The sequence below is a fragment of the Ceratosolen solmsi genome, unplaced genomic scaffold (assembly GCF_000503995.2).
Source record: "Ceratosolen solmsi marchali unplaced genomic scaffold, CerSol_1.0 scaffold39, whole genome shotgun sequence".
Lineage (NCBI taxonomy): Eukaryota > Metazoa > Arthropoda > Insecta > Hymenoptera > Agaonidae > Ceratosolen > Ceratosolen solmsi.
In genome coordinates, this window is record NW_011948433.1 from 1,181,729 (window position 1) to 1,201,585 (window position 19,857).

The 19,857-nt window shown below is 37.1% G+C and overlaps 2 protein-coding genes across 2 annotated transcripts in view; one reads left to right on the top strand and one right to left on the bottom strand.

Annotated features, from left to right (window-relative positions):
- Positions 1-801: 801 nt before the first annotated feature.
- Positions 802-7,827, top strand: LOC105364604 (rootletin). Its single transcript, XM_011502582.1, has 12 exons — positions 802-1,176; positions 1,460-1,737; positions 2,135-2,408; positions 2,553-2,905; positions 3,344-3,775; positions 4,080-4,253; positions 4,419-4,592; positions 4,760-5,023; positions 5,432-5,721; positions 5,824-5,935; positions 6,016-6,201; positions 6,861-7,827. Exons 1-12 carry the CDS (start codon positions 840-842, stop codon positions 7,800-7,802), a joined length of 3,816 nt encoding a protein of 1,271 aa, XP_011500884.1. The 5' UTR covers positions 802-839; the 3' UTR covers positions 7,803-7,827.
- A 1,378-nt stretch (positions 7,828-9,205) lies between these two features.
- Positions 9,206-19,857, bottom strand: part of ci (transcriptional activator cubitus interruptus) — a 71,523-nt gene continuing 60,871 nt past the window's right edge. The window contains exons 4-13 of the mRNA XM_011502583.1: positions 18,976-19,164; positions 15,920-16,251; positions 13,855-14,106; positions 13,533-13,697; positions 12,833-12,997; positions 12,252-12,713; positions 11,593-12,132; positions 10,127-11,506; positions 10,061-10,075; positions 9,206-10,030 (exon numbers count right to left, since the gene is read on the bottom strand). Of these exons, the coding sequence (XP_011500885.1) occupies positions 9,587-10,030; positions 10,061-10,075; positions 10,127-11,506; positions 11,593-12,132; positions 12,252-12,713; positions 12,833-12,997; positions 13,533-13,697; positions 13,855-14,106; positions 15,920-16,251; positions 18,976-19,164 (3,944 nt within the window). The 3' untranslated portion in view covers positions 9,206-9,586. The remainder of the gene's footprint in view (positions 10,031-10,060; positions 10,076-10,126; positions 11,507-11,592; positions 12,133-12,251; positions 12,714-12,832; positions 12,998-13,532; positions 13,698-13,854; positions 14,107-15,919; positions 16,252-18,975; positions 19,165-19,857) is intronic.

Below are 19,857 nucleotides of genomic sequence, written 5' to 3' on the forward strand. Positions count from 1 at the left end.
TTTATTTATATATAGCTATCCATTAGTGTGGACGACTTGTAATAACATGAAAAGTATAATTATGTTTTAAGCTTAGTTGCTTTGTCCATAAGGTAAAAATATTTAAGCTTAAGCTCACTTGATTTCACTTTAGATTAAAAATTTTTTAGTATTGTCTCAAGATAAATGTTCACGTGTAGTATGAACACACACAAAGTAAATTGAGTTGGCAAGAGTCACCGAAACTGTGAGCCGTGTTCGTTCAGTAGTATATATCAGTATGTCGTTATACGTCGTGGTCTTGTGTACGAATGAGTTGAAAGCTGCGAGGATCGAAAATATATGAATGCAGTAGGTGAATGAATGCAATTTTTAACCAATGTTACATTTCAATAATTTCCTAAGATATTAAACTTTATATAAATTTTTACCTTTCTTTCCACAGTGAGTGTTTACGCGCATTCTATTAACTGTTATAATCGATTTTTATTGAAATTTTGGATTTATATGCTTTACAAGTCATGTTTTATAATTTTCTTAATTACAGATTTAATTACATTACTATTATATAAAGTAAATTAATTTAATCTTGTAAGATTATTTTCATAATATAAATATTTTTCATTGGTATTAAAATTCCCATTAAATATTGATAAATATATTAATTATATATTTATACGAATTATAATAAATTTACATCATAGACATACATACACAATTATTTTACATCAGTTTAAATTATAATTAATTCTAAAGTGATATATAATAATTTTAAAATACAAAAAATATAGGTCACTTATGTTTATGGATCAATAGATGTAAACAAGGGTTAGTCATTTACATTGAAGTATGAGATACAGATGAGAAAAAATCAAACCGGCGACCGTTTAGAGATGTACAAAAGGGACGGAAGTAGGTGGGTAGAAGAGCCCACCCATTCCACTGTTACCACAAATAGAATTAATGCTCACCAAGACACTATGGAATTATGGCAAACGATATCGAATCTGGCATCAGCTAATCAACAGCTTGCCGCTGCACACAGTTGTACCCTGAATCAACTCCAATGGTGTTTTAATGAATTCAGAAAATCACAGAGGCAATTTGTTGGTTATGAAATTAGCGAAAAGCATAGAAATGCTAAAACTTCTTGTTCGGGAGCGAAAAATAAAGAGAACCACACCAAAATGTACACTGGTTAGTACGTCATATTAATAATGTCAGTTCTAAATGCGGAGTAAGATTTTAAAAAAGAATTTTTCTTTCAATCGATTAACAATTGATTTGAATTCATGAAAACGTTCAAATAAACACTTAATTGCGAATTACAAAATTTAGTTTCTGTCTTCGATTACTTTGTCAATTCATTTGTTATTTTCAATCACTTGTAAAAATAATAAAATACAATGAAAAAGAGAACGTTATAAATAATTTATTTATAAATCTTGTTAAACATTTATCTATGTTTTTCACTTTTTAGAAAAACCACGTCTTGCGACAAGCAAATTGTCAAGTGCCATTATTAAAGCAATGAATAGAAGGTTGAGAAGAAGAAAGAAACTTTCAACTACTAATGAATTTCTTAATATTAACATAAATAATAAAGGCACAAAATTACAAGATATTGAAACTGATTTTAGAAAAGAAATTGAAGAGTTGAAAATTCTAAGAATGGAATCGCAAGCAAAGAACGAAATATTAACAAATGATCTAAAGGACCAAAGACTACTGATCGAACAATTAACACAGGATTTCGAAGTAAATATGATAAAATTTGATATAACTTTAATTATTTTGGTAGTAATATATAATAATTTAACGAATATAAAATCAGTCAAATATTCAAAAGTAATCCTCAAAATTTCATCTTAATCATAGTAACAGTTCAATTGTAGTTGTATAGATTATAATTTGTTCTTAATACCGCAATACTTTTTCTTTTGTAAAAAATCTCAAGTTAATTGTTAAAAATCAATTCCAATCATATAGGTAAGTGAATAAAATGGAATGTAGCGCTAAACAGTTAAAATAAAGGCATATTTGCATATGCGATAAATATAAAAGCATTTTCTTAAAATAGCTAGATATTTTCATTTATTAAAGAGAACAAAGAAAATAAATTTAGGAGCACAAAAATAAAAACAAAAATGAACAGGATTCACGACAAGAGTGTGAGAAGAAAGAGAAGAGCTTGGAGCAGGTGTCAGGGAAGCTGAGGAGATCGGAGCTGGAGAGTGCCACACTGCTCGTCAAGCTGGAAACATTCCAATGTGAGAAGTGCAGTGACGCAAAAATTACAAAGGAGGAGGCGGAGAAAATTTTGATTTTGAAAGCGAGACTGGTGAAGCAGGACGAAGAAAATAAAAAGCAATTGTTGAAACTCAATGAAGCCACGCAACGGATTCGTGAACTCGAATCGACCATTCAAGGTAAAGATTGTAAACATATCTAAACCCATTGACTTTCATAAAACTTTCATATGTTTATGCTTTATGACTAAATTTTAACCTTCGAGGCTGTGTGCTCTCATCGTAGTTCTCTACTAATCAATAAAATATACGTTTATATTTCAGAACTTACCACAGCCGAAGCTTTACAAACGAATGAGTCGGAAAATTCACAACCCAGTACGAGCGTTTCGGCAGCAACGAATAACGAGGAATTTAAGAAGGAATTGATGCTAAAACGAGAGGCAAGACAGCGCGCCATTGCCGCAATTTCTGCGGAAATGGATCGTCTTAAAAGTGAGCTCGAACGTGAAAGGCTCGCCCATTCAGAAACAATGAAGCTACTCGAAAATTTGAAACAGGCTCAAGGAAAATCGAGCACTGAATTAAAGACTGATGATAAGGCCAACTTGAAACAGAAGACTGATAAAAATACCTCGGATCGTGTGGAAGCTTTACGGCTTTTCGATGTATTGAAGGTAAAATAAAAAATTGTCTTATTTCATCTGACATTTTCATTGTAAAAAGTAAAGCCTAATTAGCTTGTAGCTAGCTATCTGTAATCTTAAATCTTAAATCTTAAATCTTAAATATTGCCACTTACATGTTATATCGAGTTTTATAGTCTTGGATAATCAGATCTATTTTTTCGTCACATTATTTGCTATACTCCTTACTATTATTCGTAGTATCAGCCGGTAATTGTATAACCGTTCAATTATTAAGTAAAGTTAAGTCATTGGAAACAGTCATCTATAAATGAAGTAATTAATAATCATCTATTTAATTTGTTTAATAAAATCCTGCATCCTCTTATTACATTCTTATTTCTAATCATTCTATATAAATCAATGAAATTAATTATACAAATCTAATATAACATGTAAATAAAAAATAAGAATAATATATTGCCACAGATATCGGACGAAGTAACAAACAATCTTTGGCTCCAATTAGAACGGACTGATGATTTGCGCTTCCAATTAGAAAACGATCCTGACGAGCATCGACTCCGTATCGCTTCTCTTAAACGACTGTCCGAGGATACGCGGACAAAGTTGCGCTTTCGTAAACAGCAGGTGAACTTATTAAAGGACAGACTGGCACAGATTTTGGTACGAATGGGAGATCGATGTTTCCTCGATGAACCCGACGACATCAGAATAGAGGCCGAAAGGCAAATAGAAGATATCGGTCGCTCGCGCAATATTTGTGACGAGCGATCGAGGATTCTAGCTGAACTTAAGGATCACTGTTTCAAGGAAATTCACGAACTAAAGCTCAAACTTGACAATTCCAAAAAAGATAATCAAAACTTGGAAGAAGAATTGAACAAAATCGAAGATAAAGTATGTACTGTTATGTAATCGTACAATATGTAATTTTCAGTACAGTTATTTCTTAAGTAATTTGATATTTTCATAAATTTAATATTCTGAATTATAATAATGATAGTGCACATCAATGTTCGTGGACAAAAGTTTTTCTAGTTTTAAGATGTTGTAATTTAATATTTATGCAAAATAGTACATTTTCGTCTTTTTTATATATATACATTTTCATCTTTTATATATATATATATATATATATATATATATATATATAATGCATCTTGGCTCAAAGTAGAAAACAGCTACAATACATCGTTTTCAGATGGATGCGCAAGATGCAGAAATCTTGAATCTGGAGTCGCAGCTTGGCCTATCTAAAGCCGATTGTCGAGATTTGCAGAACCAGATGTCGGTCATTAACAGCCTCTTCACCCAGATGCTTCTTGGTGCTTCGTCAGCCGAAATGGATCTCGATCGCTTAACTCGGCTATTGCAGGTTCGTTTCTGCTCTCTACTTATTTTTATTCGTGTCAACTGCCTGTCAAGCCTTTCTTTTTTTCAGCAAGTCACAACTTAAATGTACTTAAATATTTCCCGTAATATTAAATTGTAAATTGTCGCTCTTCTAAGGTTATCTGCTAAACGATTATCTGTTACTTAGGAAAATCACGATCTTATAAGCGAGATAGCAAAGGAAAATGGTACCGAGGCTGCAGCTCTTCCAAAATTATTGCTGGATATAATCCAACAAGTCGATGGAAGAGCGCGTGAAAATGAAGCGAAAACGGAAGAAGATGATTTGCAACAAGAAACTATAGCACACAATTTACCTAAGGTGGGCATTGATAAAATAGATAGTACGTGTGCTTACGTCGGAAAGAAACTTTTATTCATTCGACGAGTAATTTAAATAGAATTCATTTACTGGCTAACTGCATGAATTGAAAAATAAATAATAGTACTAACGACAAATTAATCTAAATAATAAAAAAATTTTAATAGGTATGGCGTGTATTATTGGAATTATTAAGCTGTCATGCTGTAAGAACTCCTGGATCAGATGCATCATGCAACAGTAATACGGAATCTGCTCCGGACAGTTGTTACAAGTCTGTTGATACACCAACAGGTCCACGACTAGTTATATCAGTTAGTAAGACTTACATCCGTCTTAAAGAGCTTATTCTCGAGAAAAAGCATCTTGAAAAAGAAATGAATCGAATGAAGCAACTTAATACGCACCTTGAAAGTAAATTATCCGAGCAGGTATTTACGTATACACTTAATTCGATAATTTATAAATACTTTATGTCAAATATTTCGTATAATCATTATATTCCTTCTCCTGATAATTTTTTCTCCTAATATTTACAATTATTTCGTCAAATATTACATAATCTCGATGGGATAAAATATTCTCGAAGGAAATTTTGTAAAAACTAATTTAATTCAATAAAAATTAGACATTGGTCATTTTAAAACTTAACTTTCGTCAACGAATTATTTCTATTTAATATTTAAAATAATAATCTAACAAGCTTTCCTTCAATATAACAAAACTACTTTAATATATAAAAGTGTTATTATAATCAGAGTTATTATAAAAAAGTGTATAATTCTATAACTCTTTATATTTCTATTTTCTAATGATAAAATTTTCTATTACTCAATTAGGAAAAGCGTCTTTCTACAGTTTCTGATGAATTAAGTAAAACGTGGAATATTGTTGGTCGAATGCAAGCTCAACATCAACAACTTCATACACATGAGAAAATTTTACGTTACGAGCTTCAACAAAAAAGAAAAATGCTGCAAGAATTAAAACAAGAACTTGAATATTGCAGAGAGAAATGGGAATCAGCAAGGCAGAAAAACACAAATACAGAAATGGAATGGAAAAGTCTTCGTCGAGAATTTGCAGCTAGGAAAGCTTTAGTTATTCATGCCGATTCATTTAATAATAGGTCAATATAATTATCATGTACTAATAATAACAATAAAAACAACAGCAACAATAATAATAATAACTAAAATACTCTTCAATTAAAATGTATAATATATTTTAGTGGAGAAAGTGGATTTAGTGATGAAAGGGAGGAAGAATCTGACGAAGATGAAAATGATGAAAATATTGGAAAGAGAATTCGACCAATTAATTCACGAAGGCGTCTAAGAAAAGTAAATAATGCACTATTTCAAATTAAAAAGATTTTATATAAAGATGTAATATAATTATTATAATAATTAATAATTTCAAGGACGGTGCAAAAACAATGGTGAATGATACAGAGTCAGAGCAACCAACGGATAATGAACTATCAGAGGCAAAAACAGTATCGTCGTCGACATCGGGTCAAAGAACTCCCACGCCAGAAACGGAGACTGAATTAGAGAATTCTGAAATCATCGAAGAAGACACTTTTCCTAATGCAATTGTATCCGATGTAAGTATCTCTCGTCTCTCTCGTCTCTCTCGTCTCTCTCGTCTCTCTCGTCTCTCTCGTCTCTCTCGTCTCTCTCGTCTCTCTCGTCTCTCTCGTCTCTCTCGTCTCTCTCGTCTCTCTCGTCTCTCTCGTCTCTCTCGTCTCTCTCGTCTCTCTCGTCTCTCTCGTCTCTCTCGTCTCTCTCGTCTCTCTCGTCTCTCTCGTCTCTCTCGTCTCTCTCGTCTCTCTCGTCTCTCTCGTCTCTCTCGTCTCTCTCGTCTCTCTCGTCTCTCTCGTCTCTCTCGTCTCTCTCGTCTCTCTCGTCTCTCTCGTCTCTCTCGTCTCTCTCGTCTCTCTCGTCTCTCTCGTCTCTCTCGTCTCTCTCGTCTCTCTCGTCTCTCTCGTCTCTCTCGTCTCTCTCGTCTCTCTCGTCTCTCTCGTCTCTCTCGTCTCTCTCGTCTCTCTCGTCTCTCTCGTCTCTCTCGTCTCTCTCGTCTCTCTCGTCTCTCTCGTCTCTCTCGTCTCTCTCGTCTCTCTCGTCTCTCTCGTCTCTCTCTCGTCTCTCTCTCTCTCTCTCTCTCTCTCTCTCTCTCTCTCTGTCCAATAATATATTTATAAGCTTATATACATTAACACAAGTTTATATTTATTTATATAATATATATATATATACTTTTCAGATTTCACAAATCTCCGATAATACAATCTATGATCCGCTTGACAAAGCACTCACTAATGTCATTCAGCAACTTATAGACACAGATGAATCAAATTATATTGAAGCTTCTTCTATAAGCGGTTCTGACAGCGAAAACGTTACAGTTGATTCAAGTTTAGAGGAAATAAAAGTTAAAAAAATACCAGCAACCGAAAATTCAAATGATCAAAATGTAACTTTTTCAATTAGTATTCAAAGTTCAAACGAAGCAAGTGAAAATATTATACAAAAAGACATAGTAACAACCTATCCAACATCTGTGTTTACGATTGGTCCAATTCCTAATCAAATAGTAACATCCACGAATAATGAATTCAGTGGTCAGGTACGTGAAAGTCATTCGAATGTACCATTAGAAAACACAGTAGAAGTAAATACGAACGAGTCAAACGTTTCAATGCAAATGGATGATAAAGTTCCTCCAAAGACATCCGAATTATTTTTAGAAATGGATAATGTATCAATTGCTTCTTCATCCAGTTTCGAAACAGTAAAAGAATTTTCAGGTGATCAATGTGAGATAAATACTACTTTATCGCCGGAAGTAATGACTGTATTAAAAGGGCAAACCGAAACAAATGAATCCATGGATATTGCAGTAATAAATGATTGCCCATCTATGGAAGTATTTGATGAGCGTGCAGCTAGGCTGCGAAATTTGGAAGAACAGGCAGAATGGTTGGTAAGGAGAGTAAATGCGACCAATCGTCGAAGTTCTGACCTAAGTTCAAGGCTAGAAGTACTCCATGAAACTTATGGATCAACGTCGGAAGCTCCACCAATACCGGACATTTTATCTACTTTTGAATTACAAACTGATAGAAGTGAAAGTGAAAATAGTGCAACTGGTGTTCATATTGGCAAGAATGAAGAAAAAATTCACGATGACAAGGACTTATTTTAAAATTATATAATGCACGGGACATATTCATTCATTGGACTCATACTTATTGTATTACGAGATTTCAACAAACGAAAATGAAACAGAAAAACGAAAAAAAAAGAGAGGAAAAAAATGTTAAACGTTAATGATAAAAGTTTTCACGAAGAAATACTATAAAATAAATTTCATAAATTTTTATTATGTTTAGCGTTTAGACAAATTAATTTAAATTTCAAATTATAAAAATATGCCAAACGTATGCTTTCAACAGTAATAAATTATAATGCAAATAAATAAAACCAAATCATATTTTAAATAATTTATTTTTTAATTATTATTCTTTGAATTTTACAATGATAAATTTTATCACACTTTTACTATGCCTGTAATCAATATTTCTTGCTGTTTAATTTCGATTAAATCATTTAATTAGAGGATACTATATAAAAAGTTGGTTATGAAATTAAATTACTTTCTACAATGTCCCGGATTCATTAAAAGCATATCCGAGTGAATATTAAAAATATTCTTGCAAAATATCTGCGTATGGATAAATTTTGTAAAATTTAACATTATCGTTATATTATCGAGAAATAATATGTCTAATTAGGTCAATTGTAAGTGTAATGAATTTGAAATAAAACATGTTTGTATAAATGATTCAACTTAATTTTATTTGCTCATTAAATAGTTAACAATCTCTTGGTAGTCAATTTTTGAGTCGCTTATAAGGCACACATTCGTCTTAAAATATTTCACAAGCACGTTTACGCGCTTATAACTACAATTACAATAGTCAGTCGTATTTATAGTATTCACAAATATACTGTTGGCTTCCACGAACTTTCATCACGCCTAAATAATATAATAAAATTCGTACAAAACATACACTTTCATAACAACAAAACAGGTCGATTAAAGTCTAAGTCTCTAGGCATTTTCTCGTCAATTAACGGAGTCTCGATTCTCGGTCCTCCGTCTCACAAAGCTTTACCGAAGCGTAAATCTAAAAAGTCTTCCTACGCGCCCTACTCATTCTATATGACATTTCTATCTACAATTGCTTAAAAATCTAATATTGGCCTTGATGAAGTAACCACTGGTTCTTCATTTTATCATACGCGCCGCTCATGTGTTCTGCGTCGCGTCGCCTTCGATTTTTCGATCATATCACAGTTTTTGTCGTCGCATTGTTGAAAGTCGTCTAAATAAAACATTAATCATTTTTACCTACTTTTCATCTATAATTGTAACAAACATTTTAAAAATTCTTAATTAGTATTTAACTGAAGAACGATTTTTCTCATGGGTTTCTCTAAATCTTTTTTTTTTTTTTTTTTTTTAATTTTTTTGTTTAATCGGCTACTTACATTGGATAAAAATGTAATGCAAATGCATTTTTTTAAGACGCTAGAATTATATATGAAAATATAATTCCGTAACTTGAGTCGGATAGTTTATAAAACATTAAAATAATAACTCAAGTTACTTTGAGTAACTTATCACTTTATTCGCGAGTTTATATAAAATCGCCGTCACTGGTTGAGTCCGAAAGAATCTTTAATAAAGTAAATCTACAGGCAATCTTCTCGCTTACTTTCGCACGGCTCCTATTTATAAACAAAATATCGAAAAATGAATGTGACATAATTGTTTTTTTACCTATACATATATAGAACCTATACAATAGAGAATCTTAAGCTTTCCTGGGATACGTAATGCCGAGTTTTATAGGACTGTGGATCCTGGATCCGCGCGATAATGCGGTCAAAACTTTCGTATAAACGAAAAATCGAGGCGTGAGATCACTGAATCATCTGCAAATACCTATTTTCTTCTAAAAGTGAACTTAACGAGGATGTCATATCATTAACGATCATATTGGCGCTGGCTGGCAATGGCTGAGGTAATGACATCGGATGAGTCGAACTCGAGACGCTGGTCTCTGGTGCCTGAGTTATTCCATTGCCCGACCAATTTCTGCACTGCTGCACATACTCCAGTGTTCGACGATACGAATCTTGGCGCATACCTTGCGGAGGCTTCACAGGCGAGCCTTGTTGAGATTGACTGATATCCCGGCACTGGATCTCTGGTGTATTGCCGTTGCCAGCATGACCGTGATGAGGCAGACCGCCAATACAGCACTGTTCGGTATTGTAGGTCCACTGACAATCGTTACCGCAGTTATTAAATCGGTGCTGTTGGTCTCGCGTGTTCTGTTGTCCTTGTTGTTGTTGTTGTTGTTGTTGTTGTTGAGTCGTTTGTTGCTGTTGCTGCTGCTGTTGCTGCTGCTGCTGCTGCTGCTGCTGCTGCTGCTGCTGCTGCTGGTGGTGGTGGTGTTGTTGCTGCTGCTGCTGCTGTTGCTGCACGTGACAGCAATATTGTGCGTGACAATTATTCTGTGAACAGGTTCTTGCTGACTCCTTCGGTAACATATTTTGTACATTAACTGGTCGATGATTAACTAGAGTATTTGGATGAACACAGCTACCGGCCGAAATTTGAGAGCACGGACTCTGAACTTGCATATCTCCAGGATTTAATGAAGTCTTCTGACTGGCTGGACTGGGTTGCGAGCAGAGTGATGTAACGGATCTAGGGCATTGATCAGCCATAATAGGGCTCATGACCGGAGTTATTGAGTTTGGTTTAGATGCGTTGGTGACATGTCGATGCTCGATGCCAGCATTTCCATGCATTGGTAACATACATTGATCAGTATTCATTTGCATGATACATTGATTGTGTATTATTCCACCGGGCATATTGCGATGGGTATCGACTTGAGCTACTTGCTGTTGGCAGTGCGGTGACATAGGTTGACAGATATTATTAGAATTTCTTGCCACGTGCCCAGCATTGCACGTTTGGCCGAGACTATTGTGCATGGGAGAGCATGATTGAATTAACGGACGACCAGGAACTTGCTGGGCAGCACAGTTATTAGTAATTTGAGCCTGACAGCCGTAATTCGTATAGTAAGTACTGTGCTCGTTATTTTGAGAACAATTCCTACTCATTTGGGCGGTATTTTGATGAAGGTTTTGCATTCCTTGTGGCGGAGCAAGTGCACCAGCCGCTGGAGATGTCAATGGTTGGTCGCTCACGTGACTCGGAGCATAGTGTGAACCGTTTGGTGACATCACTTGTCCAGGACTTGCGATTTGCGATGAACATGACTGTGGTCCAAAGTTTGATGGCGGGCAATAGCCGGATGTTTGACTTATACGTAAATTGGGGCATTGGGAATACGGAGATCCAACAGAAGTGTAATCTTGGCAATTCTGTGATTGTGATATGTTACTTTGATTGGATGGATTGTAACATTGTGTTTGATGTTGGGCGCTATAATTGCACTGTTGTTGGGGTCTTTGAACACAATGTTGAGGATTCGTACAAATAGGCGATCGACAATTTGGCAACGGGCTACCACGATAATTGACTTGCATTCCACCTTGCTGAACTTGATTTAGGTACTGCATCATTTCGTCGGGGATGACAAGTTTGTTCTCAACCATTTCACCTTCACCAACCTCGTCGAGGATCACTTCTTGATTGGGATGGAGCTCGGGTAATTGAGCAGAACGTGGTCTTGGTGGCATTGGCGGGGATATACGTTGATTCTGATGACCTCGAGCAGGCTCAGACATTCGTCGATCACTAGCCGCAGATTGAGGACAATGACTTGGAAGAGACCATTCGTTCGTAATTGTATGCGCACCCTAAGCATTTAAGATATGTCGAGTCATTATTTGTGCAATGATTATTAATACGTAAGCGAATTTATATTATAAAGATAAATACTCACTTGTAGTGACATATTTTGCGTTTGAACCACCAAATTGTTGGTGGAGTAAGGCCCTTGCAGCTGTCCAGTAACGTTCATTCTTGCAGAGGTAGTGCTCATTTGGCTACTTCTCCTCGATGTACCAGGACTGATTGGATCATAGAAGCTTCCGGGGCCAACAGGGCCAGTTCTTATAGCGCTAACACCGCTCGCCTGACTGCTTCGCCGACTGCTGCCAAAATCCGTAGACTTCATGCTACCATAATAAGTGCTAACAGTACTGTTACTGTCGCGTCTTGGCTCGCTCAATGGTTGCAATCTAAGCTGCAAATCTGAGAGACTCGTCTGACGATTGGGTGTTATACCGCCTTCCATTTTGAGATCGGTGATACGTCTATTCAAATCGCCGATATTACCCTGTGGACCACCAAGGCCCCGACCAATGCGCATATTACCACCGGCTAATGATGATAAATTGGATCCTGGTTTTACGCCTAGTCGATTCTTCAAGCGATTCCTGGATGTCAGGGGAATATGTTGATGCGAATCTAAGCCACCAACCTAATTGAAATAAAACATTCAGGAAGTCAGTCGTACGATTAAAACTTAAAAAAAAATAGGTCAAAAAAAAATTAAAAAAAAAAATAAAATGAAGGAGACATAAAAATCTGGAAACAAACCATAGCACGAAGCGCGACTGGCAGATCGGCTATGTCGAGATCGTCTGGTTCCTCGTTCCAGGGTTCGTCCGGTAATGCGACACCATCTCCAGCGACGTTGCCCATACCCATAGGCGTATCTTCGTTACAACTAGCCGCGTGAAGTGGACTGCCTTGTTGATTCATCATACTAGGAGGACTATTCGCTTCGCTTTCCGACTTAACACTCGGGCTAGAAAGACTAGGCGTCTTCGGGTGCAAATCTTCGCTACGACTTGGACTGCTGTGACCTCCCGCACCAGCTTCGTCACTACCACCACCATCAGCACCGTTTCCACCTCCTCCAGTACCACCGCCACTTCCGCCTTTGTGTTTTTTATTTGCGTAAAATTCAGCTCCGTGAACAGTTTTAACGTGCTTGCGAAGGGATGACGGATCGGTGTACCTTTTAGTGCAACCTGGCGCTTTGCATACGTATGGTTTCTAAATAACAATAATTTTCTAATTATAGTTGTAATTTATGTTTCTGTGTATCACGGGCGGAAGTAACTAAGCTATTGGATTGTTTTGATGGTTATTTAACGAGAAAATGAAAATATTACCTCGTTCGAATGCGTTCGGTTTTGATGTTTTGCTCGATCACTTGCATTGCTGAAGGCTTTACTGCAGCCTGGATACTCGCAAGTATATGGCTTTTCTCCGGTATGTGACCTTAAGTGAGTTTTCAAATTTTCCAATCTCGAATAGGCTTTAAAGCAGCCCTCGAACTAAAACAAGAACGAGAACAGTTCAATTTTCAAATTCGATTCAATTCAATTTATTTGACAAATTAATTAACACAAAAACATGCGAGAGGATTGTACAAATGGGGAAAACTTTTTTAAAAAAAAACCATAAGTCAAGGTAGTGCTAAAATGATAGCATGTACATAAATAAAATGAATGGATTATTTTTATTCTTATTTCTCTTACCAATCCTTGGGTGTCGAGCAAGCAATAAATAATTTCCCAGTAAGAAAGCAATAAATAATGTATTATATATTTATTTATCTTAATAATTTATTTAAGGTTTGATGTTTTGTAGGAAAATAATTCAAAACCAATACGATTTGTAAGAGTATTTCAGTTGGTTGACGCTTAATGTCGTCAGGCGTAAGCACTGTATATATCAATGATATGAGTAAGGCGTAAAAGTAGTTTCTAGTCAAGTCTTGAAGTATTTTCCAAAGTTAGAGAATAAAAATTCTCTTCTTGAAATGATGTATCATTGAAAATTTCTATCAGTGTCGATGAATTTAATTACCGTGCATTTATGAGGTTTTTCGCCCGTGTGTCTTCTCATATGAACAACAAGCATGTACTGCGCTTTAAACGGTTTTTCTTCCCTCGAGCACTGCTCCCATCCACAAACAAAACTCTTTTTGTTTGCATGAATATGGTCGTTATTGATGTGCTTTACAAGATCGTCCTGTAAATTAAAAGAAAAGGTGGAAAAAACGATAAATTTTTGAAGAGATACAAATCAATGTGCTGCGGAACTTTGATTGCAACTGGACAGTGCCACTAAGAAATAGTTCTGGCGAACGAGAAGAGGAATTATAATAGTATCTACAGATTATTTTTACCTGAGTGGGAAACTCAAGGCCGCAGTCCTTCCAGTGGCAATTCGTCTCGATAAAATCGCCAGGCTCGTCCCGAAGATCCTCGCTCGGACTGAGGCCCTGGGGATGACTCGGTGGTATCGTACTCGTGGCCGTAGTCGTGGTAGCCGGTTCTCTTTTTACTTTGGTCGAACCTCGCCTTGACGAGGTGTCCGCTTCAGCCGTGATCGATCTGTTCGAAACGTCCGACGCCTTTCTGCACGACTCGATCGCTTGCTGGAACATTTAGCACATACGGGTTGTTTTATTCCTCTGCTGTTGATATTTTATCATGCGTGAGCTTACGGAGTCGAGAAGCTTTTTTCAAATTGATAAGTCACGTTTTTCTTTTCTCCTTTTAATATAGATGTCGAGTGCGGGAAGCGAAGTAAAAATGTATATCAATGAATCGCGAATGTGAATGCATTTTTTCGAAAGCTTAAAGTTCGTTGTACATTGTTAGTCTCGTACGTCATTACTTTACTTTTTGCCTGCCGGCGATTCATGGTGATTTAGTGATTTGGGTGAACATCACTCTCGTACATCTCGACAGGAGCCACCACCGTGACATACTAAAATTCTGCGCATTAACGTTTCGGTAGCTGCAAGGGTCCGGCTATTTGCACTACGTAAAGCATTAAAGCACGACAAGAAAATATGGGCTGTGAAAGCCCAATTCGCTCATTCGTTATAGCGTGGTATTCAAATTTTGTTCTTTAAAGAATACTCCGTTGCAAGTTTGCCAATTGATATTCCGTAACTATTTTGTGACCGAGCTTCGTTGACTTAAATTAATAATAAATAACAAGGTAATTCGAAAAATTGGTATTAATGAATTATAAAAGTTGTTATAAAATAACATCGAGAGGTAATTAAAACGAATAAGATGGCTTTAGCTTAAGAGGAGCAGAAAGTTGGAGTATCAATTTAAAAAGCAGCACTTACGATTCCTTTAAGTTATTAAAAATTGAAAGTAAATACGAGCACATGGCCCAAAGACAAAAAGAAAATGAGGAGGAAGCATATGAGAAAAGGGAACGAAAATAAATAAATAGTTGAAGAGGGAGAAGAAGGGCGATATACGGGGAGGGAGAGAGAGAGAGAGAGAGAGAGAGAGAGAGAGAGAGACGAGAGAAAATGAGTAACTGGCTGAGCGTATAGACGCGAATAAATCAACGGAGGAAAGATAAAGCGGCAAGAAGCAGTGGAGAAAAAGAAGGTTCGAGAATAAAAAGTAAAAAATAGAAAGCAAAATGGAGAAAAAAGATTCGTAGCGTGTGGGGATGGGGATGGGGTTGGGGGAGGGGGGGGGGGGGGACGCGGATAATTATTTTCAGTCAGATGTCACGATCGATGGCGAATGGTTTTGGAAGTAGTCAAGGCGAACATAAGTTGGGCGAAATAATGTGCGCGAGATTGCTTGTAACTCGAGGAGCGTGCAGGGTACACGGGGTAACCCAATCCGCTGCTCCTCCGAACTCCGAAGGGCCCGTCCGCGGCCTCCCGCTCGCGCTGGCCGCGCCGATTTGTTCGGGCATTATTCGCTGGCTGGAGATCGAATCGACACCCGCAGCGACCACGTACGAGCGGATAAGCCCTCCGCGAAAGCGGGCCCCAAGACGATTGACTCCTGCTTTCGCTCGCTTTATCCTCTTTGTGATATCGTCGCGCCTTTCTTTCTTTATTATTTTAACGAGCATGCGTGAAATAAGTCGGAATAATAGAATGGACTTTATTCTCATTTTAATCAAGAGATTCCGAGCGCGTCGCTTGTGCGCCCAGCACCTTAGTCCCGACGCGACACCTCTCGTTACCCTCCCTAACCCCACCGAACACTCCGCCTTCAGCGACCACCGTACGACGTGTGGAACGATATTGGCCAAGCGCGGAGCGGTTGAAAGTAGTCGCGCGAACGGAACTAACGTTATATCAAGATGGCTCGGCTCCCTCCGTTAATCCTGCCGAGTGGATTGAGTGCGTATGGCGGGAGGGGTAACGAGGCAAACGGGGAGAGCTTGAGAAATAGATAGGGAGGGAAATGTTGATGTACCTCGGCTTTTGGTGGAACGGCCCCGTGGGCCACGTGGGCTGTGTGCGGCGAGACGGGGTAGAGCTGCGTGTGGGCCGCTAAACCATGCGCGTGCGTGTGCGCGTGCGTATGGGAATGGGGGTGGCCGTGGGCATGGTTGTGAGCGTGTCCATGAGGATGCTGGGTAGGTGGCTGCGGCTGGCTCTGCGGCGGTGGCGGCGGCGGCGGAGGCGGCTGCAAGGGATGACCGTGGGGCAGGAGGGCCGCTGCCGCCGCGCTCCGTAACAGGTGAGCTTGGAGCTGCTGTAGATGCGGTGCCATACCCGGGTGCATGCCCAGAGCCGGGCTCATTGCTGCAAAATAAGAGTCCAGAGTTCCAGCTATTTTTTAAGGTTTAATCGCGCCATTTGGCGACCAAGACTTTCCTATTCGAAGCATTTGGTTCGAGAAGCCGTGCTTCTCCTCCCTTCTACTACTCCTCCTCTCTCCATACTCCACCCTCTCTCCCTCCCGCCCCCGACATTCAAAAAGAAAAAAAAAACAAAACAAAACAAAAAATAAAAAAATAAAAAAATAAAAAAATAAACTCCACATATCGCCCTTCCCGTGCCCTTAGCAACTACATAGATGGCCAGGCTAGATGCTAGAATGTTCCCCAAATTCTGAAACTCGACAAGATGCAGTGACGCGTGTCTCGGAAATATTGAAGTCTCGAACAATTTTGGGAATTTTCACTGCTCGAGAAGGTATTTTCACGCGCGGAAAGGTACCTGGGTGTAGGGCCAAGATAGTATCGACGACGATCGAGTCGAACGAATTTGTGGACAGTAGTGCCGTAGAAAGTTCGATGCCTACACGAGATATTGGTTAAAAGGCCAGTTAGTTAGCCTGCCTGTTGATTTGTCAGTCGACGCGCGCGTCCTCGCACTTCCGGCAGCCACGGGCTGCATGCATACAAAATTCTCCTCCCTTCCTCCTCCGCTTTTTCCTTCTCCGCGAGCACTATTTATCGCTCTCGCCTCATCCCAGGCAAGCGTGCTAAATCATTTCAATGAATCAGCCCATATATCCAAGCGGACACATTTACATATTGAAAAAAAAAGTGAGCGTCGCAACCCAGTGGCTCGTCTCGTCTCTCTGCGCGTCTCGTCGACTCGTCGACTCGTCGCCTCCTTGTCGCCTCTTCATCGTCTCCCCGACGCTCCCTATGTCTCGATGGACTTGTGAATTTTATGAACGCTACTGCATGAATAAAAATTACATTTTGCGATGTACTTTGCAGTCAGTTTATCAATCATGACTACCATGAATTACCAAATTATAATAAATACTCTTAAGCGACTTGCGTTACGCCTATTTCTCGACCTTTAAATATACATTTAATATTTTCCCCTTTCTTGAATAAAATATTACTTTCTCTGCCCATTGCAGTCGTACATTATATCAGCAATGTCAAAAAGTTTATGTTCGTGTTTAAAAGTGTAAAAAGTATCAAAAGGGCAACTCGAGATCTTTATATATCAATGTAGAGTCATACGCGCATACATTGTTCTTACGTAAAGCATAAAATTGAATATCTAATGAGGGCATTCGGATATTTCAAAGCCAACCCTTTCTCACAGCATCATAATTTACATAGATTATTATTAGCGCTTACACGTTCATTAAAATTATAATGCGCGGTTAAGTAAGCTTATTTGTAAGATTGAATCAAGCTTATCTAGTGTAATTATACGATTTATACGGGATTACCGTTTAATTATGTCTAAGAATTGTTATAATAATTATTTATCTAGTATAATAATTGAATATGTGTGAGCAGGGGGAAAAACATTTGCGAGAAAAATTACTAAACACATGCAGTGACAGTGATACATAACGAGTTCAATTATATTTTGAAATTAAATTGAAAAGTTATTCACTTATTATTTATACATAAAGCACTGCAATTAAATAATTGCTTGAATTTATAAATAGGCAAGCTTGGTTAACTTAGCCGATGATTCATGAGATTGCCTAATCACTCAGACTGCAAATTGTCCATTTAACTACTTTCTGAGACGACAATGCTTTATATTAATGTCTTGTACCCATAATTTTTCCTCTCTTTCAAACGACACTGCAAACTATACAATACCACTGGGTTTTCATCCCAAATAAAAAAGAAACAAAAACTAATTGTATAAATTTTCAAAAATTTAACACAATATGAAGATTTTGAAATTTTAATTTTTCAAATGTCCAACTTCTCAATACATTGTATTAAAAATACGAAGAAATATGAGAAGTACAAGTCAGTCTTTCTAAGAAAACGAGGGATGGGTACCTTTCCTTTTACGAATATCTCAAGCTAGCAATTTTTAAAAAAGGCATAGAAGGAAAAAACACAAGTTGCTTTACAATATACAATAACATTTTAATTTTTTTATAAAGTTAAATTCTTTTCTTTTTTGTTTTAATATAACAATGTATTGATAAAATATTAAACAAAATTTTTAAAAATTCCAGACACCCTATGCATTCCTTTATTAATTAATTTAATACCATTATAATCAACAAGGGCGATTGTTCAAGACACCCATAAAAAATAAAAAATATATATTCTTAATAGATAATCGATAGATGATTATTAGTTTAGTTTTTTTTTTTTAAAGAGATTATTAAATTACCTTATATCTTCGTAATTATGTAAATTGCATATTGATATTATCCCAATTTAATCCCAATATTACATTCATTATCATACTGACCTACATCAATCAACAATCTACGAAAAAGTACACAAATTCTTAATAATATTAAGTGGAGAAAAAGAAAGAAGAAAAAAGAATGAAAAAATCCACCATCCGTAGTGTTAATACGCAAAAAAGAACAAAAAAAAAAAACAAACAACAACAACAACAAAAAAAACAAAAAAAAACAAAAAAACAATAAAACAACAACAAAAACAACAACAACAAAACAACAAAAAAGAGAAAAGAAGCGCCTCCAAAGCCACTATGTTCTTTTATGCGCAATTTGTAATTCATCTAGCGAACAAGACAAATGACCGAAAAATGAAATAGAATAAAACTAACCTGCGGAAAGGTGACCGTAACTACCACTTGCGCTGCTACTTCGGGAACCATTGACAATGGAGGCCAAACTGTTGGGACTGAAACGAATCATGCTGTCGATGTCGAAACGGTCTGAATATGGAGAGCTGCTCAGTGCCCTTTTACGACTAGCCCTTATTGCTGAAGCTCGAGGACTGCCCAATCTAGAGCCTGTAAGTCAAAACAGACATATATCATAAAACTTAATAAAAATGTAACTCCGCGAGTTGTTGAATATTATATTTTTTAATTAAAAGCTAGAATCTATGTTTTGATTATATATCGATAGTTTTATATTTGCAATCAATATGTTTAATTAAAAAATGTAATCGATTATCGTTCGCCGTTAAGTTTAAACTATATTTTATTGTAGGAAGTTGCGAGTTGTGATAGAAAGTAAGCTGACGGATTGTTTAAATCTGATTAATAACGATTTCATATTCAGCACTTTTCAAAATACAATATGCCCTGAGAGTCGTAGGGAGAGGCTTTGGACTCGAATTGATACGGAAGTCGCTTCGTCGCTTTAAATACATTAAGAACGTTGTATTCCGAATTTGTTGACTCAACGTACCAATTACCATTGGCGCAACTTTATATTGACCGGACAATCAGATTCGATGATAAGCTGGCCCGATGATAACGAGCAGAAACGACTTAACGAAGGTTAAAATTGAGACATTGTTGCGGTACGTTCGTGAGTACGATTACGATTAAAGTAGGATAACTGATAAATATTCTTAATGTGTTTTTCGTGTGGTGACTCTTACTGCACGGACAACTATGCATGCGCGTGCAAGTAATCGTTTACATAAAAAGATGAAAAAGGAGAAGTGACTGCAGGTACGGCTGCGGTCTCGGCAT

Bases quoted from the DNA above. Each gene is read 5' to 3' on its own strand.
- LOC105364604 (XM_011502582.1), top strand. From the start codon at position 840: ATGAGAAAAAATCAAACCGGCGACCGTTTAGAGATGTACAAAAGGGAC. The intron at 4,593-4,759 runs GTGGGCATTGAT...AAATTTTAATAG, and splicing joins TAGCACACAATTTACCTAAG to GTATGGCGTGTATTATTGGA. The intron at 5,024-5,431 runs GTATTTACGTAT...TTACTCAATTAG, and splicing joins AAAGTAAATTATCCGAGCAG to GAAAAGCGTCTTTCTACAGT.